The sequence below is a fragment of the Schistosoma haematobium genome, chromosome 1, assembly GCF_000699445.3.
Source record: "Schistosoma haematobium chromosome 1, whole genome shotgun sequence".
Classification (NCBI taxonomy): domain Eukaryota; kingdom Metazoa; phylum Platyhelminthes; class Trematoda; order Strigeidida; family Schistosomatidae; genus Schistosoma; species Schistosoma haematobium.
In genome coordinates, this window is record NC_067196.1 from 28073030 (window position 1) to 28084154 (window position 11125).

Genomic DNA, 11125 nt, shown 5'->3' on the forward strand with positions numbered 1-11125 from the left:
TAGGTGATGAATCTTAAAATCAATATTTACAATAAATGGATAACGATAATAACTGGAATACAACAGATGTATATGTCTAGATTTCAGCTATTTAACAGAATATACGCTCTATTGTTGAAAAGATCGAAATACATTCTTTTGATCACATAAGTTTCATAAACGAGATCATAAGAACAAAGTATACTATGCCTAGTGTAGTTTTCACTTTATAAAAAAGTCGTTTCTTTTAATTTTAATAAATATTCATTGAACAATTAATGAGTGTAATTCGTCTTAGGGCTAATAAATAGTGTTTAGGATGGATTTAACTCTGAAGAACTGCATCAAAACTAACTTACACTTAAATTAAAAGTCAAACGTTTTGAGTTTTTCTGAATACTTGATTTATACACATAGTCTAGAAATCAATATAATGAGTTTTCCTTCATTCATAACGACATAAAGTAATTTTCTTATTTTATTTAAATGCTATTAAACCAATAGTAAAGATTTGGCTATCATATAGCTTACCACAAGGTATGTTATATTGTAACATAAAACTTTTCAAGCTACATTTCTATTATTCCACATTGAGTTCTAAGATAATAGGGCTCATACTAATTGTAATTTCAGAAGATAAGGGTACTATAATTGATGAGCATCTGATGCTATTAGAAATTTTGTATATCCATTGATAATACATAAAACTTAATTCAATTAATACTAATTTCATTCTTATATTTTGATAATAATGTATAATCGGTGAATGATTTATTAGGCGATATCAAGATTAGGTTTTTGTTAATAAGCTATCAAAAATAATGGCAAATTAAACTATGAATAGGCTAATACATTATTCATAATAATAAAAATAATAAGACAGATAATAATACAAGGAATAACATCTATTTTCTACATAAGTAAATCTATTATTTGCAGGCATATGCAGTGATAACATTTATATGCAAACATACAAACTAGTAGATAAGGGAAGTATTTCATCTAAATACTAAGGAGTTTACACTTACTGGTTTATACATACGTTCATTTTCGTAGTATAACAAAACATCAAGTTTGTAGTATAATAACAATATAATATATAATATCGCAATAATAATAATAATAATAATAATAATAATTGGTTCATTAGTATTGGTATTTTTCCTTTCTATTAAACACAACGATTTGTCGACTTTTATTTTTCTAATATTATCACTAGTTTGAAACATTAGTAGTTACAGTGTAGTTTTCTCTTTCATATGCTTCATTCTCACTTTCCTGTTGAACGCTTTCACCTTCTTGTATTTTTTTGTCTGTCCTTTTCTCTCGTTTATTGTCTTCTTTTTTTCTCTTTTCGACTTGTAATGTTGTTTTCTTCTTTCTATTCTATCACATTTACTTTTCTTCCCCCTTCATTTTAATCTTTTTCTGCTCTTCTATCTTTCTATATATTTCTGCCTATCTCTACCGCTTCTCACCAATAAACTATGAATACGAGTTAGAAAGTTTATAAATATAGAGAAATAAACTCTTATACTATTGAATGATTGAACGAATAGATGAATTAATGAATAATAAATGATTAATTCCTTTCGATATTCTCCTTTTTGATATTATAAAAATAAAAAAAATTTATATCAAGTAGAAATCAAACGAGTATATATATATATATAAACTGTACATCAAAGTTTGTCTCTGTACGTGTGTCTAACCTAACTACTTCTCTTAATCTTTACTAATCATTTGTAATTCATAACACTGACAGTTTTCTACAACTGAAAATGACAGTAATACATATTACCTTGATAGCTGATTGTAAATAATTAAATTGGAAATCGATTTGATTGAAAAAAAAGTAACATATAGAGTACGAAATTTACTCACAATCTTCTTTATTTAGGCTTAGCAATATCTCACTAACTATTCAAAAAAACTTTTTAAAAAAATTAACGGTATTTTAACTTCATAGTTACAGTACTACCGGTTTGAAGGTAAAATATTCATTAGAAACTATAAAGCTTATGGAATTATGTTGGAAATGAGAGAGGAAGTTATCATTGGAATACTTTGAATTAAAGGAGAAACAATTATTGCCACGTTTGTGATGTGCAATAATTATATGAAAAAATGCACAAAAATACGTCATATTATAAATACAAATAAATCATATATCGTAGAAATAAAAAGTAAAGTATTTAGTAAACTATACAGTCCTTAAATGTTTCATTGAAGTCGCAAATCAATTAAAGCTGGACAACCACTGTAAACCTGGAAGCATTGGAAGACCGTTTCATCCTAGTATGGTTATGTTCAGTAGCGTGCACCCACTGTTGCGCTAATAGAAGCCGAACCCAGGACCTTGTTTGAGAACGGTCAACCTCTAGACTGCTGAGCCGTGATCAAACGGTGTTAATGTTTAACCCCAGATAATTCACAGCATTCAATGACCATCTTTCATTGTCTTTAGTGAGTAACTGCCTCACGCTCGACTCAAATTAGCTCCACAGTTCACAGCTTCGCACTAGAACTCTGGGAATTTTCTTTTGAAGCTAGTTATTAGTGAACACATAATAATTCTCAGTGTGTGGGTGTGGAGATTGAGGAGTTTAACTGAAATCGGGAACCGATATATAGGATATATTTAATATAACGTTTATTCATATGCAACTGAAATAACATTAGTTTTGATTATTCTTTAAATGAGTTAGGTGACACTAGGTTAAGAATGGCTATAATGATTAAAAATGTCGTGATATTTACTAAACGAGAACGCAGTGTGAATAACTTGAAACGAACTACGACAAAAGTACCACAATTATCTGTTAACAGTAGTATTTTCAATAATATAACAACTATATCATCAAAATTTGTAAGTTTTTGGATTAGCCTACAATATCAGGTCCCTCTTCAAGTAACAGATAAGTAATCGTACTTGTATATTAGTGGGATAAATAATTTTCCACTCAGCAATGAACTATTTTAACTACTCTTCCAGTTAAAGCTTAGAACAAATCGGTTTAATTTTAAATTTCTAGATTAGTTTTGTGTATTCAGTAAAGTTTTGCTTAGTATTATTTTCTCAAACGATATATTGTCAGTAGTTTATCATTGTCATTACACATTTTCAATGAAACCATGTTTCAATGATTGATTTATCCTGTTTTCAATCACTGTTTCATTATCCATTGCATCTTCACTTCATGTATTTTAGTAAGAAAGTAGTATTCTTGTCTCTTTTCTTACAATATGTGACGCTTCAAGTGTGATACACAGAGAAGAATATGTCTACTAGGTTACTTAAGTATTTAAAAGTATTTATATGTACAAAACTATCAAAGCAAGCTATGGATTATTGTACTATACTGGTTTATATTATCATATAATCATTCAGCTAAAGCACGTGTGATCTCAGTTTCAGAGCTACAAAGAGATATGTAATCCTTTGAAACATATTCATTTAAGTAGATCCAGTCGAACTTAGCCATGTTTTATGTGTCAAAACAATCCTTCTATCCAGCAGAGATTAAACTTACTGAAATGATCTATAGACTACTTGGTGATTTCGATAGAACAATGAGAAGACGAAATTTATGAAAGGGACTAATTGCTTTAAATACTTGGTGATTATTTAAATTATACCAGCATTTTAGTACGAATCACATTTTATTGAATAAGTAAATATGGCACTACACAGAATGTTTGGTTTTTGACATTTCGTTACTTATGTTTTCCTTCAGCAAATTTTACGTTTGCAGTCTTTTAATAACCAGTCGATCACAGCCTCTCCTGCTTCTTGTGGTTGGTATTCTTTTAATACATAATTTTAAGTGATAATAGAGATCTCTACTATTATGTTCACTGCGTATACGGTGATCGTTACCACGACTAAATGAAACTGTTTCAATGACACTGTAGATTAAGTCTTTTATGTTACGTTTCGTTGATCATTTTCATTTTCAAGTTAAATCAACGCATGATTTAAATAAGGCTATCAAACCCTTGTTTTCCGTGATACTTGGAAACTAGTAATAAAATAGTTACCGAAAATCATTGCATTTTTCTTAAAACTAAATCAGATTACTCAAAAGAAATTTTTCAAGTGTATTGGTGAGGAGTGCAATGATAAAACAGAATAGTCACTCGCGATTCTCTGAATCTTATCGACTGACAAAATAAATGAAAACATAACACATTTTGTAGCATAATCTTTCCAGAATATTAACTCCTTTATCCTTAAAATTAAAATGAGTTTCACATTCGGTTTTTAACAACTTCGCATTTTGGAATGACTCTGTTAGTCCCGTCTCAGTTATGCGAATATTTACCATGATTTCACATAACTTTAATACTTTCTCCCATATCAATGGTGATTTTGTATCATATCATACATAAAGATTTGATTTTGGTTATTTCGCTCGTGTCTATACGTTATGTCGTAAACCAGGTAGATTGTGAATATTTATCTATCATATTTGGTGGTATTTAGTTGGTTGATGGAATCTATCTTTTCTACGAATATTTGTCTGTGGGTTTTACTTTTTCTTCCTTTCCTATAACAGCTGTTTTCATTCTTTGTATTGTGTCACTGGACTCTAATACCAGTATGTATTAATATGTGCATATACAACTCTTCTAATATACATTTTAACACGCCAAAGATACACGGCGACATAGCACCCCGTTGTGTGTTTATTCCTAAACGACTTTGCTTATTTCAGTTCGCATAAAATATACACAATATGACAGGTTGACAGCTTTTCATAAAAATAAGAGAATAACAAATATGAATAAAGAAAAAAATAAAAACTGATATTGGTTATTTTAAATGTTTCAGGGGAATGGTGATGGTTGTGTGATGATATGGTATTAGTGAACCAAAAGAAATCTAACATCATCTAACCAACTAACTAACAAAATGTCCACAAGGCCTGGCATTTTTAATAATAACAAAAAACGCAGAGGATTACTGTATCTTTTCATTCTGTTACTAGTTGAAAGAGGAAGGAAAGAAAAACAAAATCTGTAAATAGACCATTGATACTATCGATATTATGACTACATAGTTTTATCATTAGTACCACTACAACTACAAATACTACTAATAGTAACCAGAATAATCATTACAATATCCCGTTAGTAATCAGCGAAATGATATACATATCGTATTTATCTAAACAAAGTAAAAGATATCTAAAACATTTCCATACAAAAATTCCACTAATATGTTACTTAGTTAACCTTTGGAATATTGTACATATTTACAAGTAATTTTTTAAAAGTATGAGGGGGTGTGATGGAGCTAAAAAAGTTTTGGTTAGGTTTGGTTTATCTAAGGTAAAGTGAGAAGCTGTCAAACTTACCTCTTTTTTTTCAACATTTTCTATGTTGTATGCATAAACAGTTTTTAATTTTAGTTAACTACATATGACGCACACATATATGTACATTCATACATGCAGTATAATGATATTCATGTAACTTATACTACTCGAATAAATGATGAAATGGAATAATTACAATCAACACATAGATGAGATAGTAACCATGTTCTTTTACTGAAATTTAGCATATAAGACAATATTAAAATAAGAATAAAAAAAGAACCAGAAATAGGAACAAAACATTTAGAAAAAAAATTAACATTATGATGATCTACAACATTTTGTATAATATGAGATGGATAGATAGGTGAAGAGAGAGAGAGTGTGTAAGAGAGATAGACAACTGGATGAATTAGTGAAGGAATGAATAGTGATAAATGTTAATTTAAAGGAAAAAAAATGCTGATGTTTTTTTTTCCAATTTTTTGTGTAGAACTAAATATGATAAAATAAAAGCACAGCATGACAATACACGTGTATATGTTATGTATAGTAATTAACTATCTGACAAAAGAAATCAACAAAATGAAAATGAAATCATGCGCAAAACAAAGAGATGGAGAAAAAGGAATGGAAATTAGTAATGAGAAATGAATTGACAAGAGATAAATTAGTCAACATACAATTTTAATAGAATTAGAAGGGATAGTATTACTAATGTTAATTGGAGTTTTTGATTGTACTCATGACCAATCACGATATGTTGATTCTGAATAAGTTCATATTATGTAGACAAGTTTGAGGTTGTCGAAATAAAGCGATCTGAATTTTTAAATTTTCAGTGGTTATTTTATTGATTTGTTTTGATCGTTCGAGTCTTCCAATTATTGTTTAGTTTTTCAATTGATCAGTCTCTTCAGGCGTATGTGCACCCTATGTGGATTGCTCCGACATAACCATTAAATCGCAAACATTATAAGCGGAGATAGATAGTAGGTAACAATGGAGTCCCCAAACAGTCTTTCATCCTGTTTACAAAACATCAGCTGCATATACTTGCGTCCTAGAAATGATGTTCACTCCGGGACATCATTGGGAAGATTCGAACAACCGATACAAACGAATTAACATTCAATCCATAGCATGAGTCAGTCACCATCTGGAATCAGTGGCTAAGCAGATAACGTGATCGCTGTTGAAGTACGTGGTAATAGGTTCGAATTCCGGGGTGAACGTTTACTCTGGGAAGGAGGTACATCCAATTGACGAGTCCCAAACAGAACGAAACGTGTGTTCTAGATTTAAATGCAGGCCACTATCCAACTTTATCTATAGTTGTTTCAGTGTCTAAGTATCTTGTTGTTGTTACAGTAATTTTCCAGAATAACATGTAATATGATTTGACAGTACATAGTTATGTGTATTTGAATGTAAATACCGATAATCGTAAAAGTACTGGTATAACTGACTCACGAAGTCTGCTTAAAATATCGACAAATATCAACCATAAATTGTTTTCTAAACAGATTCATCGTTTCTTTTCTGAATTCGATTATGAAATGTTAACATTACTGTGTATATCCTTTTTGTATCTGATCTTGTAGGTAGGGTTTAAGTTATCCTAAACTGTTTATTATGAACAACATTACTCACTAAGCGAAAGGGAAATTGACCTAGAGTGTTTAGTAAACGTGAAAACATTGTGAATAATTTTAGCCTGGAATCGGCTATGAAGTGAAAACCTGATATCGTTTGTAACTGTAGTTTTACGAGACAATTTTACATTTTTAAAAATAAGTTTGATGTTTCATCTTACAGAGAGGAAAGAAACATTAAACGTTTAGCTTTAATCATAATTTTATATGTCCAAAAATAGTCATATTATTCTGAATAAAAATATACACTATATACTACTTTCCAGGTAACCTTAGATAACCAATATCAACAAAAGCTTTTTTTTTCAATCACATTTATGATAATGTCTAGAGTAATATCCAAAGTACCTCACTAGAAAAAATATGTTCTCAAAAACATATCATTTTTAATCATTTACACTTGGAGCCGCACAAAAATATATAAAAGTAAGCTTATCGACTATTGTGGATTTGTATTGATTGCAGTGCCTATAATTACCAGTTTAGAGATTTTTGAGGTTTAATTTAGATCATAAAACGATCAATATTGGACCACCATTAAAAACCTGTAAGCACTAGATGATCGTTTCGTCCTGGCATAAGACTCCTCAGTAGTACAGATCCACGGTTCCGCGCGCGGGATTCGAACCCAGGACTTATAAATATACTTTTTACTTGACAAACTGAATAAAGGTCTGTTGACTTACCAACATTCATATAATAGAGGTGTACTGATCAAAAAAGATTATTCAAAAGTTTAATAACACATATGGACTTTCTAACTGATACGCTTCACAAGACGAGGTAATTGAATAAATGACTTACTCTTATCAAAAAGATTTATCAGTTTTTGGTGAAACTTCGTCAGAAATAAAATTAAACATTCCCAGGATATTTTTTTCTGAACAAGAGATCTTTTATTCATATATGTAGTCTGTTTAAATGATATTAAAAATTAAAGTGATTCGTATTTGTCTACAGAGACAAGAAAACTCAACTTCCTCCACGTGATGGTATAGTTATGTCAAGGATTACATTACTAAGACTGTTAGTTGAATTAATCTAATTAACCTGTTTATACAGATCATGAAGCATCATTCTCAGTTCATATTGTTTAACGATTACCAGTTAAGTAGGTAATATACACAAGAAATTTTGAATTGTCCTCTTTGTTTTTTGATATAACATCGACAAATTTACATAGTGGATCTTTGTATCATTTTTTTAACTGCTTCAGTGTGCATTGACCGTACAGTAAATGTTGATATTCTTAACTTTTACACTTTTCCTTCTGTTGTTTTACAATTATGTAATCGAGCATTTAAAAGTACACTGGGACGCCTGTGAAGCTGAATAAAAATGATTTTCGCAATATTTATTCCCTAAATGATTCTCGTCATTTATGCTATGGTAGAGATTAATTTGTATTAAAAAGCAATCTTTTTTAATAAGTTGATGCTAATATTGTGTCATCGTTTGGATCCATTGTTAGATGACTATTTCACGTCATGCATCAAGAATTCAGCTAAAAGTATATTCAGGAAGATTCTTCTTTATAGGTAAACAACATCTTAGAATAAGCATACTTATATGACTTGTCTGTTTAATAACAAAATACGATACACTTCCAAATAAGTTTATCGTGCGAAGGTAAAAAGGATAAGTGACCGTTTTTTACTACATATGTTTTTTATATGAAGAAAAGAAAAAATGATCAAATGTCTTATCTAAAAGAAGTCTATTTCTTTTATTTTTTTCCACTCTTACATAAATAATTTTTCATTAGGCCTTTGTTTAATTGTGTCTTGAGCATTTGTATAAATAATGAAATAAAAGGGTAGGTAAAAATATTGAATGAAACTCTAGTAGGGAACAGATACAGAAACATATTATGTCGATGTAAGAGTTGTGTAACATTGGAGCATTTGTTCGCTATAAAATGCTTATACATAACCATACAATCCATAAGGAAAACATATTAATAACCACTAGAATGTATTAGTCATACAAGTCTATTGAAGTCGAAAAACTAACATTCATACTTCAACATAAAACATAATGTAAACTGTATCACACTATCAATTTCTTTAATTTACACATTTACAAGCCCAATTATTTCACAAAGGACAATGATTGTTTTATTACAAAGGTTATTTGATCACAAGGATAATTGATTGTAAAAATAAATGAATTATAATACCCAGACAAAAAAAAGAAAAGTATTTATCCTTTATGTAATATATCAATAAGAAACCAGGTACAGAATTTGTACAAGAACGAATCTTAGAGATTAATACGAAAATTGTTGAATGTAGTTATTTGCATTTTACTGGTTGATCAAGTTAAGAAACTCGATTACTATCCAACTTTTAAGGTTATTTTATTCATCATACCTTGTTTTGGAAAGCCATATGAAGTAAGAAACACTTATTATTCATCCGGATAGTTTTTATGTGAGTCCAAGTGAAGATAAAGAAGAATAAGACAAATGAACAACAGGTTGATCACAGAGTATAATGTCGAAAATAGCCATTAGTTAAGGAAATCCAGTTCCCTACATGATTTGTACACAGAATTCAATTAACAATCAAAACTCTTGATTTATCTGGTAATAAACAAAACTTGATGGATTCATATTTCTATTACTGAATACAACTGTTTCTCAATAATTTCTTTGATCTTATTTTTCTCATTTTTTTATTTTTTAAAACTAGGTTCATGAATTATGCGATAGTTTTTGTTCACGTTACATTACATGTTTAAAAGGTAAAATGCCATTGGATTTAGTCTGTGAAGATAGAGAATCTGCCGCTGATTCTACAGGTTCAGCGACAAGTCCATTTTTAAATCGTTCATCTTCACCAAATTTATTTACTGATCAAAATGAATCGTTAATAAATAGTCAACAGAACAATTCTAATTTGTATAGTAATAATAATAATGGCTCTGTGCAAAATGGATCATTATCACTTTCAAATCATCCTCTTCAGTCATCATCATCTGCGTCGCTTACGCCAAATTCAATTCCTCATCTACAAGAATCTTGTTTATTTAATTCGGATTCATTAAACATTATGCAAACATTCAATCGTACTAATAACAATAATAATAGTGTATCAACTGTGGAAAATTTTAAAACTATTCTGTCTAATGAATTTGAACATAATCAAATTATTAATTCTAAAAATATTGGTATTACTGCAGATTCGTCCAAATTAAACTTTGGTTTAAATGGATCCATGTCATCATCATCCACATCATCAATGGGTTCAACTTCACCTAATGCACAAGTGGTAAGTTTTTTTGTGTGAAGATATTAACTGATTCATAGAATTGATGAAAATTTATTCACAAGCTGGATTTGTTTAAAAATCATTAAACATTATTAGAATGGCGGTTTGTGGGGAATGCAGTAATCTAAAAAAACATTTTAATGATATTCATCATGTGCTCAAGACAGATTTCCTGGAGTTCTAATGAGAAGCCGTAATCAGTGGAGTTCAATCCGTGTCGGGTGTGAGGCAGTTACTCACTGAAGACAACGAAGGCTGGTGGCCCAATATCGTGGATCGTTTTAAGTTAGACATTAACACCGTCGGATGCCGGTTCAATAGTCTAGGGGTTAAGCGTTCGAGCACGAGATCGATGGGTTCGAGTTTCGTGTGTGAGATTGTGGATATGCACGGTTGAGTAGTCCAACACTAGAATAAAATGGCCATCCAGTGCTCTCAGGTTTTCAATGGTGGTCTAGCTTACATCAACTCATGAATCCAACTATGGAAAATACATTAGCATCAGAAGGAGTTTTGTGTAGATAAGATCATGAGTCAATTGAAACTAGACCACCATTACCAAGTTAATATTATTATCAATGTCTTTATTAAATAGTGTTAAGTAAACCTATGATTTGATAACATTGATTTGAAAGACAAAAAATAACTGATTAATTTAAAATAACAAATAAGCTTTTATATTATTCATTTATTACTAATCATTCATTTTAATTTTTAATGATTCCCTTTTATTTATGATTCATATAATAAAACAATATAAGTATGAAAATATTTTAAATAAATATTGAACATAGAATATATGTATAACCCTTTCCTTGTTTATTTAAAGTGTCTATGACAAGAGCAATTCATATCCAGGGTAATATATATATATATATATATATATATATATATATAT

General features: G+C 29.7%; 1 protein-coding gene across 1 annotated transcript in view; it reads left to right on the top strand.

The window, feature by feature from the left end:
* The window catches only part of MS3_00006702 (uncharacterized protein), an 85277-nt gene that overhangs the window by 30795 nt on the left and 43357 nt on the right, over window positions 1–11125 (top strand). Inside the window, exon 6 of the mRNA XM_035730497.2 lies at window positions 9649–10227. Within this exon, the coding sequence (XP_035588001.2) occupies window positions 9649–10227 (579 nt within the window). The remainder of the gene's footprint in view (window positions 1–9648; window positions 10228–11125) is intronic.